This window comes from Ictidomys tridecemlineatus, chromosome 9 (assembly GCF_052094955.1).
Source record: "Ictidomys tridecemlineatus isolate mIctTri1 chromosome 9, mIctTri1.hap1, whole genome shotgun sequence".
In the NCBI taxonomy this organism is placed as follows: domain Eukaryota; kingdom Metazoa; phylum Chordata; class Mammalia; order Rodentia; family Sciuridae; genus Ictidomys; species Ictidomys tridecemlineatus.
In genome coordinates, this window is record NC_135485.1 from 36,683,110 (window position 1) to 36,709,591 (window position 26,482).

The 26,482-nt window shown below is 40.6% G+C and overlaps 1 protein-coding gene and 1 pseudogene across 2 annotated transcripts in view; both read right to left on the reverse strand.

The window, feature by feature from the left end:
• The window catches only part of Corin (corin, serine peptidase), a 258,053-nt gene extending 240,977 nt beyond the window's left edge, over positions 1-17,076 (reverse strand). The window contains exon 1 of one of the 2 annotated variants that reach the window (XM_040292471.2): positions 16,882-17,076. In XM_040292471.2, the coding sequence (XP_040148405.2) occupies positions 16,882-17,007 (126 nt within the window). In that variant the 5' untranslated portion in view covers positions 17,008-17,076. Of the gene's footprint in view, positions 1-16,440; positions 16,801-16,881 lie in introns of those variants that run through there. The other variant, XM_040292470.2, reaches the window with a different exon arrangement.
• Positions 17,077-22,531: 5,455 nt separating this feature from the next.
• LOC110597640 (armadillo repeat-containing protein 7 pseudogene) lies at positions 22,532-26,444 on the reverse strand (annotated as a pseudogene).
• Between the last annotated feature and the right edge of the window lie 38 nt (positions 26,445-26,482).

Genomic DNA, 26,482 nt, shown 5'->3' on the forward strand with positions numbered 1-26,482 from the left:
TTTATTCATAAAAATGCTTTAAATTTCACATCCTGATTATAAGTTACTTCATTTCTAAGGAAGCTATGACAAAATCCAATGGAACCTAATCCATTGCAAAATGAAGCCAACCCTAGTTTTCACGTAGCAGTAAGGAGGCTGTTGAATTTGTGCAGATCTTAGAGACTTAATTGACTCACAGATCTTATAACAATGGAAATGTTGTGACTTGTAAAAATTGAAACAGATTGGCAAAGTGAGCAGAGATCTAAAATATTGACTTTTTGCAGCTGAGAATAATCAGGGAAAGCACACAAGATAAAATGGATTTTATGCTCTACGAAAATCCATTTCAGGCATCGCAATGCAGAGTAAAACATAAACAGATGTTGAAAACAGTTAACCTACTGAACCCACCTGCTGAAAGGAATTCTGCCGTGAAAAAGTACAACCAAGAATTTTATGTGTTAGATGAAGCAGCAATTTTTTCCTGAATACCTAGAGCCAGAAGATGAATTCCACACTTAACATTCATCATACACTCTGCTATATTTCATGAGCATTCTAGTTGGAAAATAGAGAAAATTTCTATGTTGAGGTTTCCATTACAGAATGGAAAATGTTGCATGTTAAAATCTTGCTAATTTGGTTTATTCTATAAAAGTTTATGTGTCACCTATTTTATGCACAGCTGTGCCATAGGAATATGAGGATAAGAAGACATAGTCCCTGCCCTCAGGCAGTTGACAGCCTACTTCCTCACAGATATACAATGTGGGTGTCTTCAATGCCCTGGGAGGAGGAGAGTAGTACAGGCATGTCAAAAAACACTACAACAAATCAACCCACAGGTACAGAGTGTACTTTTGTACCAAGATAAAACAACAGTATTACAAATGAGTCCCAAAGCAAATGTGTGATGGTTGAAGGAAGGAGCTCAAAAGAAAGCAAGAGAATGCATTTTGAACAAGACAGTTTTTCACTAATGGAACTCCCTCGCGCATTTCTGGACATTTGCATACCTATCCAAATGTAGCTAGGTCCTAGATTATTTTCTGTGTGCTCTAGGGTGCTACCTCCCTTCACGAGAAGTTACTTGGGCCATTCCACTAACATCTACTAAGCACACACAGCATGGTCAATTCTATAGCCTGGATACAAGATAGGATCCAAAGGAAGCAAACCATTCCTGCTTTCTACAGGCCTTAACTAACTTGAGGTCTTTAGGTAAGAACTGAGAGTTATGCCTTTTCTCCACAAAGAGATGGGGCATTTTTTAACAGTAAGCAAGCATTTTTAACAGTAAGTCTTTGCAATTGTGACTGTCATATAACCTGGCCCATGAAAGAACACAGGATTTTAATATTAACATCATTGAAAAAGGAGTGGCATAATTAAATCCTTCCAATCTAACATCTACTATCTCGAACCAGGAATCTTGAGAAAGAGTAAGAAGTCATGTAGGGGGAGGGGGGAAAAAAGGGGGTTGCACATAGAGTAATTATTTCTTGGCACAGCATGAGGCTCTCAGATTTGGGGGACCCATAGCATGTGTGGCCCAATAGGACTTCACACTTCAGACAGTCTCTGTAGCATTCCTCACTCTCCCATTCCCAACCCCATAGTTCTCTGAGAAAACTGGCCCAGTGTTTCAGTAGAGGCTCCAATAGGATTAACCCCTTTAGGTCCTAGAGGGGAGCAGTTCAAGATTTGCTACCTGAAAACTACAAAACAGCTCAGATCCTTTAACTATTGAGGAATATACATGTGAGCTTCTAGTATTTATTTTTTGAGTCTTAAAATAGGAATTAAAGAAAAGCTTCCTCAGATTTTATTATTTTATTTTGAACCACATCGGGGCCATGGAAAGAAACCAACAATGGAGATACCAATGACTTGGATGCTCAGTGCACATTCACAAATTCCCGCCATCCTACATCTTCCAGGCTTAAACTCATTCTGGACTGGGTAATTAAATAATCTCTGACCCCGATCTCAGATCTTCAGAGACCTAACTCATGGATTCAGCCATAGAAATGGCAGAGTTTCTTTCAAAATAAAAAAGAATGAAGGCTCTACCACAGTGTACTCTGTCTTCTTGGGATGAAATAAGAAAACAACACAATAAATTTTTTCAAATGCAAAAGCCAAAAAGGCAATTCCAAAAGCCTGTGTATTGAACATTCTGTTTCTACAGAATTAGTTTTTCACAGGAAGTCAAAGGAGATTTGGAAAGGTTTGAAAAACATTCTTCAGCATTAGTTTCAGGAAAACAGTTGACTAAGCTAGAGGAAGAGATAATTTTCTTAGGAGAAAATCTGGGTTGAGATAGGCTGAAGGAGGAAGGAGAAAATCCAATTCTGAATGTCTGCATAAACAGATATAGAAGGGCAAAAAGTTGTTCCCAGGTCTAAAACTCACAAAGAAATCTATGGGAAAGGGAGAGATGTTTTTAGTGATTAATAGATAACCAAGCATGCTGAAACCCAAAGAAATTCAACAGGGGAGAAGGGACAAGATCTAAGAGAATAAATGAATTGACCATTCCCAAGGGGCCAAGAATCTGAAAAATTACTGAAAAGTAGCTTCTTAACGCTGCAGATAGACAGTTTATGGCAAGAAAAACTGGGAAAATATGCCTTAAAGACTGGGCAACTCTGCCAAGTGATGACTGAAGATCCAGATATAGTGAATAGGGTAAGACTTGGAAAATCAGCATAAAATTCTCCAAGAATTTCTGAACATTACTTTTGAGCCTGACATGGTTCTTACGGGTGAATACATAATTATTGATATGCATTTCCTTAATATGATTAAAAAATGTTTTAGAATTAGGAATAAGGGGAGACACAGCAGAAACAAAACATTAAAAGGGATCTGACCAGGTGGTAACAGATCCAAGCCTAGGGAAGATGTAGATTTAGTAGGATAATACCTTTGTGGGGAAAAGGAATAACCAGTTCAGGAGGATAATGGGAAACAAGATATATTTGATCATGAATGTTTTTGGCAGCCACAGGATCTACTGATTTTATATTTCTCATGATGGAAATCTAAAATAGAAACAAAAAGAAGTGATGACTTGAAAGCAAAGAGAAACAGCAAACTCGGCAAAGAGTAGTCGACCCACATGAAATATAGATGGAAATGACTAAATTAAGAAGCAGGTTGAGCACTTACAAACTCAGACTGTCCTAGAGGAGGATGAGGAGGAATATTTCTCTCATACAAAGGGTTTGAAGGGAAAATATATTAGTTTTTAATTTTTTTTTAGTTGTAGATGGAGAAGATACCTTTATTTATTTATTTATTTATTTATTTATTTATTTATTTATGTGGTACTGAGGATCAAATCCAGAGCCTCACACATGCAAGGCAAGTACTCTACCACTGAGCTATGAACCCAGTCCGTGGAAATATATTTATATAGGGTGTGCACTCATATATGTACACAGACATACATATATTAACATCTATATTGTTTCTGTATCTTTATATATTGACAGCAATACATTTATTCCATATATCCAACCCCAATCCTGTATCACAAGATTCTAGATCTACTTTTCTGCCTTTTCATATTTTTAACTTCTTTCTCCAATAACTCCATTTATTTTTAAACATGTTTAAATATCTGATCAGTCTCCTAACATTTTGTCCCAGCCCCATCTTGGCCGCATGCTTACTCTGTCCAAGTCTCCACATCCTGCTTGGCTTCCCCATAAGTAGAGACCCCCTCATTCTACTCAGTCTCTGTCACCCCACTTCAGACCCACCAACCCACCCTTACCCACACTCACAGTCCTTACTCCACTCAGACACCAGTGTGCTCCTCTGGTCACCCCTTCATGGGACGCTGTCCTCCTCTCTATCCCTCTTGCACCTTGTAACTCAGCTCACTCCAGTCACCAACCAAATCCAGGATGGAGCTGCTATCCGGCAGCAAATAGGAAAACCCAAAGAAGGTTTTGAAATCTATGTAAGGAAATCACTGCTATTCCTATTTTTGTTTTTTTTTAAACTCTTTTCTCCCCAAAAAAACATATATAGAAGAAGAAGAAAATTACAGGATCTGGATCCTCTAGCTTTCCCAGCTACATTTTAGTTAGTAGATCATACACAGGTGTATGTGGTGTACATTTAGTTTTATGCTACAGAAATGAGGACCATCATAGATAGCTGTTCTCCACCCACTACTGTCTATCAGAATTGACACTCATGCTGAGAAAATGGTGAAAAATGCCTCTTGTCTATAGGAGATCCATTTCAAGACACACACACACACACACCCGCCCCCAAAGAATGAATGAAACCATGGATAATTTTCCTATCAAGCCTTTTATTTATTATTTATTTATTTGGTAAAAGGGATTAAACCCACAGACACTTAACTACTGAGCCACATCCCAGCCCTTTTTATTTTTCATTTTGAGACAGGATCTCACCAAGTTGCTTAGGATCTCACTAAGTTGCCGAGGCTGGCTCTGAACTTGTGATCCTTCAGCTTCAGCCTCCTGAGCCTCTGAGATTACAGGCATGTGCCACTGCACCCAGATAGCCTACATCTGTTCCTAAGAATTCATACACAAATTTAATGCCTTTGCAATTTTGACCAATCTCATATCACACACTGTGGCCACAACTTTTGCATTTGTAATATAACAGTAAATCTAGCACAGATTTCTTGTTTCTTCTTCATCACCTCATGGATAGTAGTTTGGTTCTTCCTGTTTTAAAAAACCTCAGAATATTATTATTTTCTTTTTCTTTCCTTATAAAATAAAAAATATTGGGCTGGGGTTGTGGCTTAGCGGTAGAGCACTTGCCTTGCACGTGTGAGGCACTGGGTTCGATCCTCATCACCACATAGAAACAAATAAATAAATATATTGTGTCCATCTGAAACTAAAAAATATATAAAAAAATATTTACTGTTTCACTTGAAGAAAGCACGTTACGGCATATATATATATCTCCAGTATCACTACTCTTGCTCTTTGGGGCCAAAATTAAGTAAAGTAAGGGTTACCTGAACATGAGCACTGTGATACCAGGACAGTCAATGTGATGACCAAGGCAGCTAGTGACTCGCAGGCAAAGCTCATACCACATGAATATGCTGCCCAAAGGGACAGACAAAGCAGGTCCTTACAAGAACCCTTCACACTACTCAGAATGGCACAAAATTTAAGACTTACAAATTGTTTACCTCTGAAACTTTTCAGTTTAATAATTTTGGACCAAAAATAACTGAAATGGGAAAGTGAATAAGTTGGGACTACTAGGAGCCTATTTCTGCACCTTATATATCAGGGGAGAAATACAAATTTGGACAAATTTTTTTTTTTGATGTTTTTCCTTTGCCTTTAAGAAACACGAGTGAGAAGACAAGAAACTTTGTAAATGGCAGCTCTCGTTTAAAATTTTTAAAACAGCAAATTAAAATTTGTTTCCTTAAAAAAAAAATTTTAAAATATCCTGTCGATTTCCTGTTTACTTCTGTTGGGGTTAAGATAACTTTTCTGGAAAGGGCTCTTTCTTACCTGTTGGGAAGCCCTTGGAACTCTCTCACCTTAGGCAGGTTAGTCTCTTTCCATTTCAAGCAGGTTGGGAGACGCAGTTTTACTGTTACATAGAAGGCAGAGTAGTAATCACCATCTCCAGGGTAAGGGCTACATTCACCAAATCTAGAATTTGGCCACAATCGCCATGGGGAGAAGGAACTGGTCACTAAAATTTGCCCTCACCCCCCCCCACCTAGGGAATGAAACTGGACACAGCTGAGTAGTCCTTTTTTATTCCTGACTTAAGGATTCCCCCACCCCCACCCCTAGAATTGGTTACCCCCAAGTGGGCAGCTGGTGTAAAAGCTTTGAAGGGCCTCCCCAGGGCTATTTTTAATCTGGTATTTTCTGCTGACAGACTTTCCACTGGGATAGCCCCTGGTCCAGGGAATTCACTCCAGCTGGGCAATCTGAGGACTCAGCTGATCTGAGGCAAAGGAGGTATTTTTAGTTGAGACTTGCCCAACTCAGGATTGTCACCTACTTTAGAACTCAGGGTGGGAGACACAAAACAAGAGACGCAGGAGTGGCTTACCCTGAAGTTCCTTAGCAACCCCTGCAGAGCTTACTATTAGAGGACTCCTGTATCCTGGTCAGGCAAGAGGCTGGCCTCTGGGTCTTCTCTAGCAATCATTCAGCTCTCTCCCGATAGAGACCATGCCCAGGGAGTTCCTCCCTCCCTCAGAATGCCAGGTATTATAAGAGAGGTTCCCCTCCTACTTGCCTGCTTCATCCGCATCACCTGGGACATGTTAGAAATGTGAATTATGGAATCCCCCTCCAGACTTACTAAAATAGAAAGTCAGCCACCCCTGTGAGATCAGACCCTCCAGGTGGTTTCCAAGTACTCTAGAGTTTAAGAATCACTGACCTAATCATATAGTCACCAACATTCATAAAAACCTTAACCCTACCAATCTCACATGGCAGTAATTATGTTTTAAAAAAATATTTTTAGATTTACCCCCCCCCCAAATTGAGCAGACAGTAAAAAGCCAGTAATTTTTCTATCACACAATGTACCCTAAAGGGAAAACAAACAAAACAAAAAACTGTCTTCCATGTTCATTCTGGAGTCAGTGATAAGATAGATATTGACTGAGGTTTGCTACCAAAGGCTGCAATTGAGCTTTAAGAAGAAATAGAGCCCAGCACTAAGGGAGGATGGTATTAATACACAGAAATCTCAAGAGTGACTGTCACTGTATGCTCCAACCCAAGCTGAGGTGAAGCAGCTGTATTTGTCTAAGATGATGTGGCTGGGAACCAGTACCCTCTCAAAATGGTCTGGAAATGATGTTTGTATTAGTAATTATCAGTTTCCTATTGCTGTTATAGAAAATTACCACAGATTTAGTGGATTAAAACAACACATCTTTATTCTCTCAGTTCCAGAGATAAGAAGCCTAAAATCAAGATCCTGGGGCTAAAGCTAAGGAATCATCAGAGTTGCTGCCATCAGAAGGCCATGATTTTCAGCTTGGAATGGCAGCCTATATTCCTTGGCTTGTGGTTCCTTTCTGCATCTTCAAAATCCAATCTGTCACTCTGTATCCATCAACACATGGCTATCTCCTACAACTCTGACCCTCCTTCCTCCTTCTTACAAGGACATTGTGATTATATCTGGCCCTCCACATAACCCAGGCTAATCTTCCCATCTCAATTCTCAATTACATCTGCAAATTTCCTTTGGCCATGTAAGTTAGCATTCATAGGTCCTGGGATAAGAACTTGGTTATAGTTGGAAGGCCAAATTGACTCTGTAGTAGCCAACACTACACACACTAATAACATGGGGTTACTGAACACTTGAGATATAACTCATTTGAATTTGAGTTTCCTATAAGAGTACTGAAATTTAAATATTTATTATGAAAAAATAAGGTAAAATATTTAATTAATAACGTGTATACTGATTACATTTTAAATTATAAAAGCTGGATGTATTTAATTATATAAAACATATTGTTAAAATTAAATTCACCTATTTATTTTTGTTTTCTCCAATGCAACTACTAAACAATTTTAAATTATATCTGTGTTTGATACTATGTTTCTATTGGATAGTGCTGCCACAGACCATAAATGAAGCAAGGTGACACTAATTTTGAATTGTTTTATTGTACCAGAACCCTTAAGGGAGCCTAGACTTTGAAAGCAATATTTCTTACTTTAATCTTCTCTGAGGAGAGCAACTAACTCCCCAGAATCCAAATTTCAAATCAAGAAGGATATTGTATTAGGGACATGCACAACTAAATTCTTCACCAGAAAACAGTAACAGCAACAACAAAAATATATTTATGTAGCAAGTCATGTTCTCTCAAAGCACTTTCATAAAGCATTCTTTCACTAAGTCCTCATCTCAACTCTGTGACAGGAATTGTTCCCACTTTTCAGGGAAAGAAACTGAGCCTAAGGGACCCTAGGCAGTAGGTAATGAGTTGAGTCTTGAGCCCAGGGCCCTGTGCCTCTGCACTCGGGGCTACCAGGGCTATGGTTGGCTCAGGCTGAATGATATAATCAGGCTCACCCTACTCCCTGGCTCTCTTACTTCCAAACTCCCTAATTTTCAGAGATCCCAGAATTCTCCTTCTTTATCTAAAAATTTGCTCCTTTGCCATTCATAGCACATTTTGTTATGCTTTTTATTTCTTAACTTTAAAAGTATAGGGGTGTGTGTTCTACCTAGATATTTAAAGAAGATTTTCATCTGTGTCAAACTCTTCCTTGGTGGCCCCCAACACATCTGAACCACCTGGAGGAGGACTGCTGTGTCAATGATGGTTCCTTGGTTCCTCCCCATTCCTTGCCCCCCCCTGCAAGCTGGTGTTCAGAATGTTCAGTTCTGACCCACAGCCTGAGAAGATATCTCCAGAGAAACCAGGGCTATGATGGTTTGAACTGCCTCCCAACTTTCCTCTGATTTTTCTTCTTTGGGGGTTGAAAGGTGATTTTACATTTTGGCAAAGTGTCCCTGGAATAAGAAGAGGGAAGCAAACCCTGGGGTCAGTGAGTCTGCTTCTTATCCAGGCCATACTCCTGTGCCATCCTGTTCACCCCCTTTCCTGACACAGAGTTCCTAAATCCCTTGGAATTTCCTGAGTGATAGGGAAAAGAAGAGCACTTCTCATTCATGAGGTGATCCTTGGATACTCCATGGTCCCTAATAGCTTTGGGATGGGGGTTGATTTCCAGAAAGTTCAAGCCTTGATTAGAAGCCTTCAGCTTTCAGCTCCACTGAAGGAAGGGGAGCAGGGGATTGGAATAATAACCCACATGACTATACAATTAAACTTCCACAGAACCCTAAATGTTGCAATTTGGAGAGTTACGAATTGGTCCACACATCCACATGCAGGAGGGGTTGCACACCGATGCAATGGGGACAACAGATCCTACCTTCAGGACACATGTGGACCTTGCATACCTCTTCATCTGCCTGTCCATTTGTATCCTTTGTCATAATCCAGTAAGCCTAAGTGAAATGATTTCTTGAGTTCTGTGAGCCATTTTAGCAAATTACCAGACCTGAAAGGGGGTTTTGGGAGACCCTGATTTATAGCTGGTCAGACCGAAATCCAGGTGGCTTGGGACCTGCTGCTAGTGGTATCTGAAATGGAAGCAGTCTTGTGGGACTGAGCCCTTTAACTTGTGGGATGTGACACTATCCCTGGGTAAACAGTGTCAGAATTGAATAGAAGTGCTAGACACCTAGATGGTATGAGGGGGATGGAGAAGGGTGGAAAGACACCATGCATCTAGCAACAGAGGGAAGGGACAGGCAACTGGCAGAAAGACAGGAGAAGAAGGAAGCAAAGAATACAACATCCCAATTATTTTTCTCTGCTGCATTAAAATTACAGCTTTCGGATCTATAAAGATCCAACAGCCTCAGTTTACACATGAGAAAACCAGGATCAAGAAGGTTAACTGACTTCTATAAAATCTCCCAGCACTTTAGTATCCATTTAGTGTTCAACTCCCATTTCCCATTTCTTGACTTGGATCAAATTGTTTTTAAGGTTCACAGGGAAATATCAGGTACATCAGTGTAGCTTTGATTTCCAAACCACACTACCTCAGAGTGGCATCTGGGTTGCTGGATGAAGCTCTGAAATAGGCAGACAAAGGTGAAAATCATGTACTGTCAAAATAATCCTTGAAAATTCTTAGGAAAGTGTCACATTAGAGACCAATGTAACTTCTATCAATAAATCGCACATGGTGGGTTTTCCAGAAATGAAACAGACTTTTCTTTTCATCTGGGCATCAGATTAATTAATTGGCTTGAGGTTAAAGGACAAAAAGACACAGCTCTTTAGCACAGGATCACATGTAGAGTCACAAGATGGATGCATACAAAGATGCCAGGGTTTTGAAACTAACAACAGATCCCTCTCTCTCTTCTGCTCTCACTCCAGGACACTGGGTGGCATGCAGGGAGAACACTCATGTTATTTACACAGTTAACTCTCTTCCCTGCCCTCCTGGTGTAGGGTTTTATTGCTTAGTTAGAACTAAGCTTGACAAGTGCAGAAATCCTTGTTTTTTCACCCATGCAGCCTGAGTCCCTAGTGCCATGCCTGGCACATTAATGTTTGTCAAATGAGTGGATGACTCTATTCCTCTTTTTGTCCAGGCTGTGAATGCTTAGAAGTGAAGGTTATTTAGGTCTAGCATGTGGCTTTCACCTCTTGGGGAGTTGTGGTTCCCTGGCCAGAAAAATTCACACTGAACTATTCATAAAGAGACTATCACCACTCCAGGGATAAATGGTACTTATACAGAATGACACCTTCATGCCATTTGGAGATTCATAGCTGCAGAAGGACTTTTCTTTAAACTTCCCTCAAGCTTTGGAAACAGAAGGTACTCTTCAAATGCTGTCACTCTAAAGGGTCAATGGGGCCTTGAGCTAAGTGAGTACAAATGGGTAGTACCAAAAGGGACTTTGCAATTCACCTTTACATTTTCTATCCTTCCCCTGGTGGCTCATGGGCCCTTTCCTACACATGTCTTCTTGAGCCTCTTACAGAGTTTCAGTGCTGATATTGAATGGCAAGATGGATCACCTGCAGGACCTCCCTGGATCCCAAACCAGTCCAAACAGGCTTTGACATGAGTTTGTCACCACCGGTTCTGATGATTTGAACATATAGAAATGTATAAAGGAGTATATTCAAACAGCTGCTGTAAAATGAGCTGCTGCAGGCCACTGCCAGTAGGCTGAAAGGAAGACATAAGTTTTGAACCCTGGGTACCCTTCAGCAGAGCCCTGAGCCGAGCCAACGCTGCTGTGGAATGCTTAAAAACAAGGCAGACTGAGCAGACAGTGCTCTGGGATATTGATGACTCTTTCTGAGTAAGGAAAAAAGGTAGAGAGACTGAAGATAGGATTGAGAATAGTGACAACTTGGGAAAGAGCCTCTGATTGAGCAAGTCAAAGGTGAATCACTCCATGTATCCACACCTTGGTAGAAAACTCACACTACCAGAATATAATCTCTCAACCTGTACAGTGACTCAATAATGGGCATTATGGAATAAACTCTTAAGAGGTAAAAAAAAAAAATTGAGGTGAAGAAAGGATGAGGTCATACTGGATCAGAGTCATAAATCCAATATGGCCGAGGGAGCTATAGCAAGAGAACACACAAAAACACAAAGAAGATAGTCACGTGACAAAGGAGGCAGAGATTGGAGAGATACATCTGCAAACCAAGAAATACCAAGGATTCACCACCAGAAGCAAAGAAGGTTGGGGGAAAGATTATCCTCTCCAGCCTTTAAAGGGAGCAAGACCCTTCTAACATCCTGATTTTGAATTTGTAATCTCCAAAACTGACAACAAACAAATTTCTGTGGTCTGAAGCCACTCACTTCATGGTCATTTGTTACAGCAGCCCTAGGAAATTAATACAGCATCTATATATCTCAACTAGTTCCAAACATATCTCTATATAGTCATTATTCACAGTGAATAGGAACCAAAAGTATGTCAGGCACTCATCTAGCAATGAACAAAATATTGAAAAATCTCTGCCCTTAGGGACTTATATTATAGAGAAAGACAGAGAAAACAGTCCAAATAAAGAAGCAAAATATATAGTTTGTCAAATGGTGTTCAATTTAGGAAGAGATCCTACAGAGTGTGGTGGAATATTAGGTTTTAAATCTGAATAAATTTAACACTTTTAGTGGATTTAATTCGAAGTATGAACTTAGTATTCTAGTACTCTCATTCTTATAAAAATCGTTACAAGCCATAAGGGTATAGATGGGGAGAAGTGATTTTTCCCTCTATTATATCAGAGTTTCTGCTCTGAAACCTGGAAAACCATCAATTATAAAGCTCATTGGGAATGGAAAAAAGCAAACCATCAGCAAAACTCATCAAAGCCCTAAGAAGAGAATTTCAAAGGATTCTGTGATTAATCCATACTTGTTGGCTGATTTATTAATTAATCTAGTCAGCAAATACTGCCACGGTGTAAAAATCCTCAACAAAACAGAAATGATTCTGCTATGCAAAACCACTCCTTAATAGAAAAAGAAGCAAAGAGAAGTGCTGGACAGGAAACTTTTAATTACCCTAGAGTCTCATTAAAAAAGAAAGCTAATTCAATGAAGGGGCTATTCTATCTGTGCTGTCCTATACAGTAACCGCTGGCCAAATGTGATTACTGACCACCTGAAATGTGCTCAGGGAGACAGAGAACTGAAATTTTAATTTGATTTAATTTGATTAATGTAAATTTACATAACCACATGTGCCTGGCAGCTCCTTTATTATATAGCAAAGGTTTAGAATCACAGGAATCTGATTATGGTAAAAAAGGTCTGGGAAGTCTCCTCACTGAATCTGAGATGGGATCAGCTCCTCAAATAAAAACAGGTTAGGGACCAAATAGCCAAAGCCATTTTGATAAAAAAAAAAAAAAAAAAAAAAAAAACGGGAGGCATCACATCATATAATTTCAAAATATATTACAAAGCAACAGTAATCAAAAAATCTAGTACTGGCATAAAGACAGACATATAAACTAATGGAACAGAATAGAGAGCCTGAAAATAAAACCAGGCATATATATATATATATATATATATATATATATATATATATATATGGATATCTCCATATCCATCTGATCTTTGAGAGTAGTGCTCAGAATACACAAGGGGAAAAGATAGTTTCTTCAACAGATGGTATTGGAAAAACTGAATAGCCCCATGCAATAGAATAAAATTGAACCTTTATCTCACATCATTCACAGAACTCAAATAAAAAGTAGATTAAGGACTTGAAGATTAAAACCTGAAACCATAAAACTCCTGGAAGTAAACAGAGGCAAATCCTTCTGGCATTGGCAGTTGCAATAATTTCTTGGAGATAACACCAAAACCAGGAGCAACAAAAAGCAAAAATGGACAAGTAAAACAAACTCAAACTAAAAAGCTTCTGCACTGCAGAGGAAACAACCAACAAAACAAAAAGTCAGTTAGAGACTGGGAGTAAATATTTATACAGATCATATATCTGAAAAAGGGCTAATTTCCAAAATCTATAAGGAAACCCTATAACTCAATAGTGAAAATAAATAAATAAATAAATAATTTTAAAATGGATGAAAAGCCTGGATACACATTTTCCAATGAAAACAGACAAATAGACAACAGGTATGTGAAAATTTGCTCAGTGTCACTAACAATCAGGGAAATTAAAATAAAAACCACAATGAAGCTGGGGTGCTGGGGTTCATGTCTATAATCCCAGTGATTCAGGAGGCTGAGGCAGAAGGATCACAAGTATGAAGACAGCCTGGGCAACTTAGCAAGTCCCTAAGCAATTTAGTGAGACCCTGTCTCAAAATAAAATATAAAAAGAGTTGAGGATGTGGCTCAGTGGTAAAGTGCCCCTGAGTTTAATCTCCAGCCAAAAAAAAATATTAAAAATTAAAAATAGGACTACTTACTATATGATCCAGCAATCCCACTTCCGGATATATAACCAAAGGAGTTAAAAGTAGGACCTTGAAGAAATGTCTGCATTCCCTTCTTCATTACAGCATTATTCACAATAGCCAAGACATGGAAGCAGCCTAAATGCTCTTTGATGGATGGATGAAGAAAATATGGTATACACATACAATGTAATATTACTAAGCCTTAAAAAAAAAGAAGAAAATCTGCCATTCACAACAAGGTGGTTTGAATCTGGGAGCCATTATGCTAAATGAAATAAACCAGACACAGGAGGACAAATACTGCATGAGCTCACTAATATAAGAAATCTGAGTCAAATCCATATAAACAGAGAGTAGAATGGCAGTTGCCTGGGGAAGTGGGAAAGGGGAAAATACTGGAAAATGAGTGTAAAAGTTTGGTAATGCAAGATGAATGAGTCCTAGAGATCTATTACCTAGCAGACCTGAATGAATCCTAGAGATCTATTACCTAGCAGACCTACCTGTAGTTTACTGTATAATTAAAATTTTACAAGAGAATAGATCTTCTGCTAAGTGTGTATATACCTAATACTAACAATAAAAAGGGAGCAGAAGTAATCTTTTGGGAGTGATGAACGTTTTTGGCAATGGCTTCACAGACATATAAATATTCCAAACTCATCAAGTTGTATTTATGAAATATATACAGTATTTTATTTGTGAATACATTAATAAAGTCATTGTAGGAAAAAAAAGATTAGAGAGCCTTCACAGAAAGGATATAGAATGGACACCTATTACATACCTCCAGTACATATGTATATCTTTAATCCACACAGTATACTTACAGGTGATCAATAGTATCATCCCTACTTTCTGATGGAGGAAACTGAGGCTCAACAAGATTATTTGAGTGGCCTAGAGCCTTTCAGCTTTTAAGGAGTAGAACCAGAGGTCTAACACCAAAGCCTGTACTCTTCCTACTAGGGCATAGCATCTATGGTGCACTTGAGATTTTCTTCCATTTCCCTCCTCTCTAAATAGTACTACAAAAATTGTGTGTGTGTATGTGTGTGTGTGTGTGTGTGTGTGTGTGTGTGTGTGTGTGTGTGTAGATTCTGAGGAACAGGCAGGTCTGGGGCTACTTGAATGCTTAGTGTGGATCTATCTAGTGAGCTGTACAAACCAGTATCCTTTAGCCAAACTGTACCGTTTTCCATCTGGTCAGGTAAAGTGGAATGTCAGAAACAGTGATGGGGCAGAGGAGGCATGAATTCCTTCTTGCTAAATAACTTAGTAGGGGTAGAAGTGGCAGGTTAAATAAACCTTCCTCCCTTGGAAATACTCAGCAAGATTTGGTGTTACAGCTCTCCTGGTTCCCAGGGAGCTCTCATTACATGGGCTTTAGAGACATGCAGAAACCCTAAGGGCACATATCTTTGTATTTAAGGAGGCTGGAGGTGAAGGCAAGAGGAAAAATGAGGAACAAGACACCTCATTATCAGTGAGATTTGAAACTACAGGTTGTAGAAAGGGACTGTGTTACCCCTCTGGAGACACCGGGCTGCTCAACTTCTTCCCCAACTTCCTGTCTGTCTCATCCTATCCTGGCAAGGAACTTTCAGGAAAGAGCTCTCTACCCCCTGAAAAAAAAAAAAAAGCTTTACAATATATTGTGGTTTTGAGATTTATGTGATTCCACAAAAATGGAATGACTTTTAAAATAGTTCATCCTACTGAAACCTTTAGTATCCTGGGTAGGAGTCTGTGGAAAACCTAACTGCTCACATGACCTCTCTCACATATCTACACAGACACCTAGTCTAAATTTCCAAAAATCCAGGAAACTGGTTTAGGAGACTGATTCTGTACCCATTCTCACACAGTAAAACTATTGGGAACCTACTAAATACAAACAAACAAGTGAATGTTGGTGATAATGACACTGTGACCAAGGGGTGAAAAAGCTATGGTGTCTTTTCATTCTCTTGTGGTAGGCCAAAATTAATGTTTATAGCATTAAAACATTACTCCTGGAACCCAGGAGTTCCAGCACTTTCATTTCAAAACTTTCTACTAAAATAGACACCCGTGAGTCCTCTTCATTCCCTTTTTGGCAGAAGTCTTAGGTTGTTTAGCAGAGTTTTGCTTCCATCCGAAAATTACTTTAAATTTTTAAAATGAAATAAAAACTATAAACCACAAATATGCATATAGAAGTTGTTGAAGTCTTGTACAGAAGTTGGTTTTTGCAGCGCATTGTATTCACAAGTTTCCTGCAAGAGGAAAACTGCACTTTTTGAATTGCTGGGACAGCGTCCCCTCCCAAACTCCCCACCCAAGTCCTTAGGAAGTCTTGCAAACAGCGCCTGCACTGCCATCCACCGGCCTCAAGAGTATGACACCAGGACAGGGGCGCCCGCGGCGTCGCTGGGGGACTAAGTTCCAGGAGGATCCCACAGGACACCGCAGGTCTCCCGCTCGCCCAGCCCGAGGCGTCTGCGGGCTGAGACACCCGTCTGGATTCTGCGCAGCTGGGAGTCTAACAGTAGCGAGCGGATTATGGGGCCCTATTGACGCCAAAGAATGGGTGTTGTAAATTTAGTTCCTGGAGGTTCAGGCCAGTGGGCAGCATCCGTAGTGCCCTTCTTTTTATTTCCCTTCCCGAACCTGGGGCAATGTTGTCCCTTTCCAGGACAGGATCTGAGCGTGCCAAATCCTAGAGCTTTGAACCTACGCCTCCCGGCGGCCAGCGCAGGATGTACCCGCGGGAGAGAAAGTTTGTATGCAGGGAACCCAGGAGTTCCAGCACTCCGAAAGTGAGGCGATTGTGGGATGTTGCCACTAAGGATGATCCCGGGGCACACTGGTCGCCAGGGAACCGCGCGCATGTGCTGGTTGTAAAAGAGACACCTAGGCGCGCGCAATTCAGAGAGGAGGCTTACGTCTGGGGCAGGCAAGGCTGCCGCGCAATCCTTCCAGCTACCGGATGCCTGAAACGAGGGTGCAGAGAGCAAGCCGTGGATCCCCGAGGGGCTGGTTCCGACGGCTCCACCGGCAGCCTCCCCAAGCGCCGATGTGCGGCTGAGTCCACTAGATGTGCCGCGGGCGCCTGGCGGAAGAGGGACTCTGTAGGAGAGGTAGCAGAGCCCCTGGCAAGCAGAGCGGGATCTCCGGACCGAGCCAACTCGAAAGCTGAAGGACACCCTACCCATGACCCTGGAAAGTCTCAGAGGCAAGGCGACTCAGTGGTCCGCGTGCCCCAGTACTAGCTGCAGGGCGTTGAGCGCAGCACTGAGAAAGACAGAGCTCACCGACGGCCGGGAAGGAGGTGGTACCCGGGGGAAGGAGGGGACTGCGGCGGGAAGGGTTGACCCTGAATTCACCTGGACTCGAAGGCCACCGGACCTCTCTTCGGCAGGAGCATGGATCGTGGATCCTACCGGCTTTGGGACCCCAGCTCGGCGGTAGCGCTCTTCCAGAGCGAGGGCAGGGGACCGTTTCGTGAACATGTCTCGCTTATTCCTCTGTCCACTCTTATCTTGATCGCTTTTCTCTCTTCTATGTGTCCCTGGGAGAGGCACTACAGATGCCTTTCTCCTTACTCAGGAAGAGACAAGTTGTACTTCAAGGGACAGGAGTCCCATATTTTGTCGGTTGGACAAATCCCACCCGCGGACCACTCCCTCCCTTCACTCTGGGTCCTACCCATAATAACCCTTAATGACAGATCCTCCATATACTCCCCTCCCCCCTACACACACCCTTGCATTCAAAGAAGTTATTCATCAGAGGCAGAGGGAAAGCCAAGGGTCTGCTAATCTCCCCAGGACAGCAGAAAAGGACATGGTGATTAAGTCTGGGATGTCAGAGTGCTTGGGAGGAAAAGGGTTACTTTTCTCCATGTTCTTATCACATCCTAGACCACTTCCTTTTAGCCAGAAGGTAGTCAAGCAAAAATCAGAAAACTGCAGCCACTGACAATATCAAGCTTGTTATCTTAAAAAAGATGTAACCTTTGGAAAGCAACTATTATTTGCATTATACAAATGGAAATTTGCCTTGTTACAGGTTTAGTAAAGAAACTGCCTTTGCTGAGGGCTCAGGGACACGGGAGAACCCCAACCTGCTTCATAAACTACCTGTGGGATTTCTTGCCGGTAGAATCCAGAGGCTGAACCAAGAAGCCAACAAATCCTGCCTGTCATGAACAAGCAACCAGTTTTCCTATAAGGCAGCATCAAAGAGATCACTGGAGATATTCACAACGGGAGGGGGACAGACTTCATTGAGTTTTTCTTAGAAATAACTATCCAATTTCAGCCAGGATCTTATGAAAATTTCAAAAATTACTCATGAGGTTATTTATTAAACTTATTTTCATTATTTAAAGGAGGCCATGTTTAGTCAACAGCATATATTAGGCACCTGCTCCTTTAGTATTATTTCTAGGGGGAAAAGGGTATATGCATTAGAAAATTTGGGGTGAAACTGGTATTTTGTTCCTAAAATGAGATGTGATGGTTGGAACACTGATCCCATGCTATTCTAACATGAGATTCAGAATACAGTATCTAACAAGTTTATCATAACTTACAAAAATTAGGCTCTTAGTACTTGGCAGGCTGTGTCCTAAGCACTTTGCATGCATTCTACTTACATTCACTTATTTTACTTCTACCAAACACTTTGAAGTACGTTCTATCACTACCTTTATTTTAGAGATGAAATAACAGAAACCAGACTAACATTATACAGCTAGCAAGTAGCTGAACTGGGATTCCCCAGAGGCAGTGTGATTTCAGGATTGAGCTCTTCCTAATAGAGATTCTGCCTCATCAAGCACTATCACCACAGGGGTGCCTGCCTGGGAATCAAGAGCCTAGTAGATTCATCTGTCATCTACAATGTGAGCAAGTCCCAGTCTTTCTAGGCCACGGTTAACTCAGTTTATGAACTAAGCATTGATTGGATTCAATCACCAAGGTTTCTTACAGGCATGCTGAAGCCATGTAAGTTTCTATTTCATCTCATTTCTTTTCCACTTTCTGCCCTCTGGTGGAGGTGCTACAGGAACTAGTGAAGTAAAGTAACTAAATCAAGGGACTTGAGAGGGTAGATCAGTCTTCCTGGTTCTTGCATCACTACAGTGTTCCCCTCAGAACTAAAGCATATATACCAATAGTGTAAATTATGTATTCCTTAAACATAAACATGGAGAAGCCAACCAGTTCTACTTACCAATAGCACCAGAAAGAGTGCTTGAGATAGGTATTCTTTGCATGATGGTAATGATATAAAATCTATTTTTATTTTCTTTGTATCAAACTTTTGTAATGTAAAGAATCAAAATATTATAAGTTCATAACATATTCTGCTCACACAGTAATCCTGAATGACTGATTAATTATTCCTGTGTAAAAATTTGATACATTTGCATTTCAACTTTTTTTTAAAGTGATAACCATCATCCAGTTTCTTGATATACTTTAAATTTTACAAAAAGAAACATTTCTGGCCCTTTAAAATTTTTTTTTTTTTGGCCTAATATTCCAAGCATACATCCAACTAGTTCGATCATTTTGAAGGAAAAAACCACATTAAACACTTAAGGGAAGACATACCCACAATTACCATAATATTTTCTTGTCCAGTGAAACATTCATCATATGATAAAGTAACTTGTGTAGATGTTCTGTTTGCTGTTCCTAATATTTCTGGCATATCAATCCCCTACTCTAATAATCACTGGGAAGAAAGTAACAAGAACCAGCCTTGTAGGAAATTTCCAAGAAATTTTATTTTTAGCAGTCTGATACATTCACTGCTACACTGGAGACACATACTGCAATCTGACTGTTTAAATGTTCTTACCTTTGGTCAGCACCTGCCTGGTCCTCCCAGGGATAGTGCACCCTTAGAGACAGTGACCACACAAACAAAAAAAGTGAGATGCCTCCCTCAGTGTGCAATAGATTTTTTTCTGATTTGGGGTCCAATTTTCTTTTCTTCTTTTCTTTTTTTTTAGTTGTAATGGACACTATCTTTATTTATTTATTTTTATGTGGTGCTGAGGACTGAACCCAATGCCTCACACTTGTGAGGCAGGTGCACCACCACTGAGCTACAGCCCAGCTCCTGGGGTACATTTTTCAAGAGAAATCTTACAGTTATGACATTAAGACACATTCACCATTATAAGACTTTTTAAAGCACTATGTGCCAAGCACTTCACCAAGTGACATATAGTTTGTTTCTAATTCTTGAAACAAATTTAATGTTCTTTATTGTAAGAATTAGCCTACCTCATAAAACTTATGGAGATTCAATAAATATTTAAAATATTTTTTTAAAGAAGTGCAAATACATAATAGCTAAAACATATTGTGAAGCACACTCTTCATTACTTCTCTTACTGTCACTATTTTACAGAACAGGAAACTTAAGCTTACAGAATATAAATAACTTGCCTAAGACCTCACAACTAGGAAGTGGTAGAACCATAATTGGAGCCCAAGTGATCTGGGACAACAGATTAATTAACCCCTACCTCTGTAGCACAGTTATTAAGATGATGGAAATATCCAAGGAGTTTACAGCCTAGAATTACTCTGTGAATTCATTCATTCATCTAAGAAACATTTATTAAGCAATGTAATGGGTTAGTACCCCAACTCCCTCAAAAGATCAGTGCACCAGACTCTCAGAGTGTGACCTTCCTTGTTTGGAAATAGTCTTTGCACATGAATGATAAAATCATACTAGAACAAAATGGGCCCCAAATCCAAGGACCATGTCCTTATAAGGCAAAAAAGGACACAGATATCAAGAAGGCAATGTGAAGATGGAGGCATAGAGTTCAGTTATGCATCTAGAAGCCAAGAAATGCCAGGAATTAATACCCACTACAGGAGAGGCATGAGACAGTGTCTCCCTCAGGGAATCCAAAGGAACCAACTGGCTGACTCCTTCTGGGCTTCAGGCCTTCTGCACTGTGAGAGAATAAACTTCTGCTGTTTTAAAACACACACACACACACACACACACACACACACACACTGTAGTTATTTGCTATAGCAGCCCTAGGAAACTAATACCGACATTAACTGTGTAACTAGGCACAGTTCCCCACTCCATGGTTATAGCAATAAGTAATACTGTACTCCTGCCCTTGTGGAGCTTACATTCTAGTGAAGGAGATAAGTAATAAGCAAATACATAAGAACAGGTACTCTTTAGTGCAATCAGAGGAAATACCATAAAACAGAGGTCAGCCAGATGAGGGTGATAAGAGTAAGGGTGAGTGAATCTCTCCAGGTGTGTTTTAACCTGAATCTGGATTGTGGAATTCCATGATATATGTGAATTTTTTATAGTTCCATTTAAATACATATCTCATTCCTAATGAGAAAGGAAACTTAACAAGTACAGAAGCTCAGCAAACAATTGACTTAATCTCACTCAATATACCAAGATTCCAAAATACATGAAAATGGTTTCCTAGATGGATAACTGGTCTCTCATCTCTTAAAAGTCTCTAGAAAGCACTGGGAATCCCAGTTCCTGGCTTTACTCCTAAATTTGTATCTCTTCCTGGAGGTAATAGCCAATTCACTGCTTCTTCCTCATTCCAGGACTCGAGACCCAAGGTTAAGTGGATCTAATCAATAGAGGGCAATATTCACAAGCCAAAGGGGGGACAGCTATCTCACTACAATTCTAGCTTTAGAGCTAACCACCTCTTACTTCCCCAGAGATGTGCACAGGTTAAAACATCCTAGGTCCCCACAAATTTCTCTGGCAGCTTTCCCCCCTTAAGATCTTGTCTCTTGGGCTGGGGTTATGGCTCAGCGGTAGCTCACCTAGCACATGCCCAGGCGCTGGGTTCGATCCTCAGTACCGCTTAAAAATAAAATAAATAAAACAAAGGTATTGTGTCAACTACAACTAAAAAATGTTTTTTTTTTTAAAAAAAGATCCTGTCTCTTTAATCCCCCAAATCTGATCACAGAAAGTTGGCTCCTGCTGTAACTTTAGTGTTCTTGATTCAACACTCAACTAATCAATTATTCTTCTATAGATCAGAGTGTCATTCACTGTGTTAGTAATTTTGATTGTAAAAGGCTGGATGTGGGGGCTCAGGTTGTGGCTCAGTGGAAGAGCGCTTGTCTAGCATGTGTGAGACACTGGGTTTGATTCTCAGCACCACATAGAAAAATAAAATAAATAAAATACAGGTCCATCAACAACTAAAAAAAAAAAAAAAAAAAGGCTGGATGAAGCCCAAAGTTCCCAAAGCCTAACAGAAAGTCACCTATCACAATGAGCTGATGGTTGCAAAGAAGTTTCTTTCTACTGCTCTCTACTATCTTACTACTGCTATCTTAACCTGGCTTACTTGGTTTTCTGCTTAGGTAAAGGGACCTACAGCACAGATTATATGAGGGCAGAGTCTTCTACTATATTCACTGTACCAGGCATCTACACAAAAACATTTCTTGAAAAGAAATGAAAATTTAAAAGTAAACCTCTCCATACTTGGTCTTAAAATTCTTACGGGTAGCCAGGTGCAGTGGTGCATGCCTGTAATCCCAGCAGCTCAAGAGGCTGAGGCAGGAGGATGGTAAGTTCAAAGCCAGCTTCAGCAAAAGTGAGGTACTAACCAACTCAGTGAGACCCTGTCTCTAAATAAAATACAAAATAGGTCTGGGGATGTGGCTCTGTGGTGGAGTAGCCCTGCGTTCAATTACTGGTACCCCTGCCACTCCCCACCAAAAATTCTTACAGGTCTTCTCTAAACAACTACTAGACTCTCACCTATATTTAAAAGTTTTAACAGCTGTAGTTAAAAAATTCATAGATTATAAACTCTTTTTTAAAAAAAGCAATATATTCAATGCTGTGTTTCAATAGTTTCTTTGGTAATTTCAGTAATAAGTACACTATTTATTGGATGTTATTTAAATTTAATTTAGATGTGAATAGTATATTAACTGAAATACAAACAATAGGTACTGGAGATCTCTAAGTGTTTAAACTGAAAATCTTGAACATTTTGATATGCATTCTGCAAATTTAAAATAATAAGCTAAAAACTCAGTTTTTACATTATGTATTATGTATAGAACATATTACATTGTGTTAATGCCACAACGTAAGTAAGAAAATAAGACCAACATATTCACAATTTTATCTAGGCCATTCTTAGAGGCTATTTGATAACTTTTTCCATTCCTTCTTTAATTGGCTCAGATTGAAGCAAAAAGGACAATGTGTACTGCTTTATTTCTCTCAGACAAATTAGCATTAAGTATTTAAATGCTTTAACTTCCCTTTGACCTTAAAGAACATAATTTACTTCCTCCTTCCTGATTCAATCCACTTCAGCTCATCATGCAGTGGTTTCCGCAGATCTTCCTGCCACTCATTCAGGACAAAGGGGAAGCCATAGGAACTGAAGTCAAGCATCACTGTTTGAATCAGAGCACAATATCCTCACTCATCTTCCTCCCCACTTTTACTCTTGCCCTACCCCGTTATAGTCCTTTCATACACAGAAGCTAGCAATCGCAAAAAACAAAACAAAACAAAAAAAACCACACCTCTTCCCGGCTAAAAACCTTCTAATGATGTCCACTGAAATTAGACTAAAACTCAAATCCAAGATATCAAACACCATAGCAAATGGCCTAGACTACTCCCTCTATCAATTTCATTAAGCTCCAGCTACACCAACGCTTCTTTCTGGTCCTCAGTCATGTCAAGCATCTCCCCAACTTACAAACTTTATACTCGTTACTTTCTTTTATCTTATGGACTTTTCTGATTTTCAGATGGAAGCCATTCCAGTCACAGTGGCTCAACTATCTCTTAGAAGGACTCTCTCAGCCTAAATTACATGTCCTCTTTCGCCCCAATTTCCATCACTTTCTATAAACTTTTTTTTTCTTTTTGGTCTTTTAAAATCCTTTATTTGAGAAAGGAGAGGGACAGGAGCCCTGGGTAGGCACAGCTAGAACAGGGGCTGGTAAGAAAGGTTTGTCTCCCTCTGTCTTCCTCCATCCGTGGCTCCCACCCTACTTCCACACCCTCTTGGATAGCATTCCTCTAGCATGGTCTTTCTATGGCCATCTAGGGCCTTAAGAAAGGCCAAGACCCTCCATTTTTCCTGAACCACAACTTTCCAGTGGGACCACTCCCTGTTGACCAGCACTATGGGGCACACACATCTCTTCCTCTGTCTTGCGCATCATCCTTTCACTTATGTCTCTGAAATCCATGGGCCTGAGCGAACATTTCAGGGCAAGCCTCCCCTCTGTAACCACTACCTGTGACAGCAGAGAAGGGCCAAGCTTCTGGTTGGAGGCCCCAGAGCAGTGAGGAGAGAAGATGCAGCTCCAAACACTCCTGCCTTTATTCTGATGTGTTGTCACCCTTAGGGACTTGGTCTTAATGCCTACTGGCCATGGCCATGTTAACACTCATTGAGCTGCATCACAAGGTCAAGGACCACACCTTCGTCTTTGAAACCTTTATATAATGTCTACCAGATAGAAGGGCTGTGGAGAGAGTTAATTCTAGGCCACAGAGTTACACAAGTTGGTATCCACGATATCCAGAAGCCTAGCTAGGAAACTTGAGAAGGAGGTATCCATCCTTCATTGCCCTAGAGGGACGGGTGTGACACCTTCTCAGCTTCCCAGGGCTCGAGTTTTTTTTTCCCCCCCTTGTGGTATTGGGGTCAAACCCAGGATCTAGTACATGCTAAGTACACACTCCATCACTGACCTACACCCCTACCCCTTGAGGTCCAGTGATGAAACTTCTCATTTCTACCCTTCAAAATTATTACAGACACTTATGGTTAAGAGCTAACCCCCTCATTTCCTCGGCACAGACACCTCTCCAAAGCCTCATTTCTAGCTTTGCTCCCAACCTTGTGCTGTCTCTGGATTTAGGGACCCATGCTTCTGAATTCAGGGTGTGAGCTTGGAAATGGGTGGCACTGTGGGTAGATCCTCCACTTGCAGTTTGTTGAGAGTGCCAGCCCACGAAATAGCACCAGCTTTGACTTCCTCCATGTGCCTCAAAGTCTGGCATCCTATTGCCTTCTCATCACAGCGTAAACATCTGTCGTGCTGAAAAACTTCACCTTTAAGATGCTAGAAAAAACACCACTTTTGACAGAATGTGCTCCCCTGCTTCCCCACCAGGATTGTGTTCCCCATCAACAACCGTATCACAGTATTGAGAGTTGCCTTGGGTCAGGGCTGGTGCAGGCCCTTAGTAATTAGCAGTGGGCTTGCCAGCTGCAAGCTTCTGCCATTTGACTTGGGGAACAGAAATCCTCCAGGAAGATCTAGGCCAGATTCTGGAGTCTTGTGTTGGTTCAAAAAGAGAAGTGCAGCCTGCACTGGGCCAACAGCATGGAAGTCAGCTCAGGGTGGGAGCTGGCACCTGGTGAGCTCAGGTATATGAGCATGGTTACTGCAGACAACAATGTCTCCTCATTAGGATTGGACAAGCAGTTGGTGACAAGCAGGATACTGCCTGCATGCAAGTTATGGTCCTGTTGGTCCTGTCTGAGCATAGGTTGCAGAGGCCCCTAACAACAAACTCCACCAGGTTCTCATTCTCTTCTGACAGAGAATCAAGCAATATATCCAGGACTTGTAGTTGTCACAGATACTGGTATTTGCAGGGGTCACAGGCAAAGCTGGCAAGATTGGCAAGGACTTGCTACTCGGCATCCCAGCTTTCAGATTCCTGGAATTCCATAACCAGTGCCTAAAGATACCCCAGCTGCCTGATATGGGGTTCTACCTTTGGCTTCTGGACCATGGTTGGAGCAGCAGAGGACTTTCAGAGGACTAATGGGAGAGAGGGAAAGGCAAGGCTAGAAAGCCTAAAAGAACCTCACCTGGCTCTCCACAGGTGGACAGGACAGAATATGGGTTTCTTTTCTAGGTTCAGATTCTGCAAAACTTGAAGATGGAACTGAGATGTGGAGGATGAGGAGTGGGTTCAAAACAGAGACAGGAAGGCAGCCGCCAGCTGGGGCAGGAGATGCGGACAGGAGTACAGCCACAACTCCTGCTCATTTCTTATGTTTTAATACCACTTATCACATATGAAATAATACTCATTTTCTGTACATTTACTTCCTGCCTCCTCTCCTCTACACCTAAGCAGCACCCCAAAAGATCACAATTATCTCCAGCTCCTAAAGTTCCCAGTAAAGGAAACATATCTGTTGAATGAAATAGTGAATGAATAGCTGTGTGACTTTGGGTAAATTAAGTTCTCTGCTAGCCAAACAAAACAAGGCAGCTCAATTTTTCATTCATTCAATCTCCTTCCTCCACATACTAAATTCCTTTCCAACAAATAGGAAAGGAAAAAAAAAAAAAACTGGTAAGAACAGAAGTTCAACAAACAATAGAAATGAACTATGAACTAGGCTTCAGGCTTGCTACCTAGGCCAAGATTCTGAAATTCATAATGATGGCTTCCCACCTAGATAACTCATCATTCATATTCCTGAAGATGCATTTTGGTTAGAGCAAGTACTAATGTGAGTGCAGCAGACATCATTTAGAGCTTCTAAAACACCAACCTAAGAATTCTATCACTGGGAAAGGTAAAAAAAAAAAAATCAAAACACAAAGTGCATTAAAAAAAGGAATGGGGCTGGGGATGTAGCTCAGTTGGTGGAGTGCTTGCCTTGAATGCACAAGGCCCTGGGTTTGATCCCCAGCACCACACACACAAAAAAGGAATGACTCTTCTTCTGGATACTAACCAATACTTGATTCAACAATATGACATTAAAGATTTTTTTAGTTAAACCCAGCAAATTATATAATCTCCCTTTGGACTCATTTAAAACACACTTCTACACTTGTTAATTAGATACTCTTTAGTATCAGAGACTATTTTCTGCATCAATGTTAAGGGTTTTTATACATTGGTATTAATGTATTGACT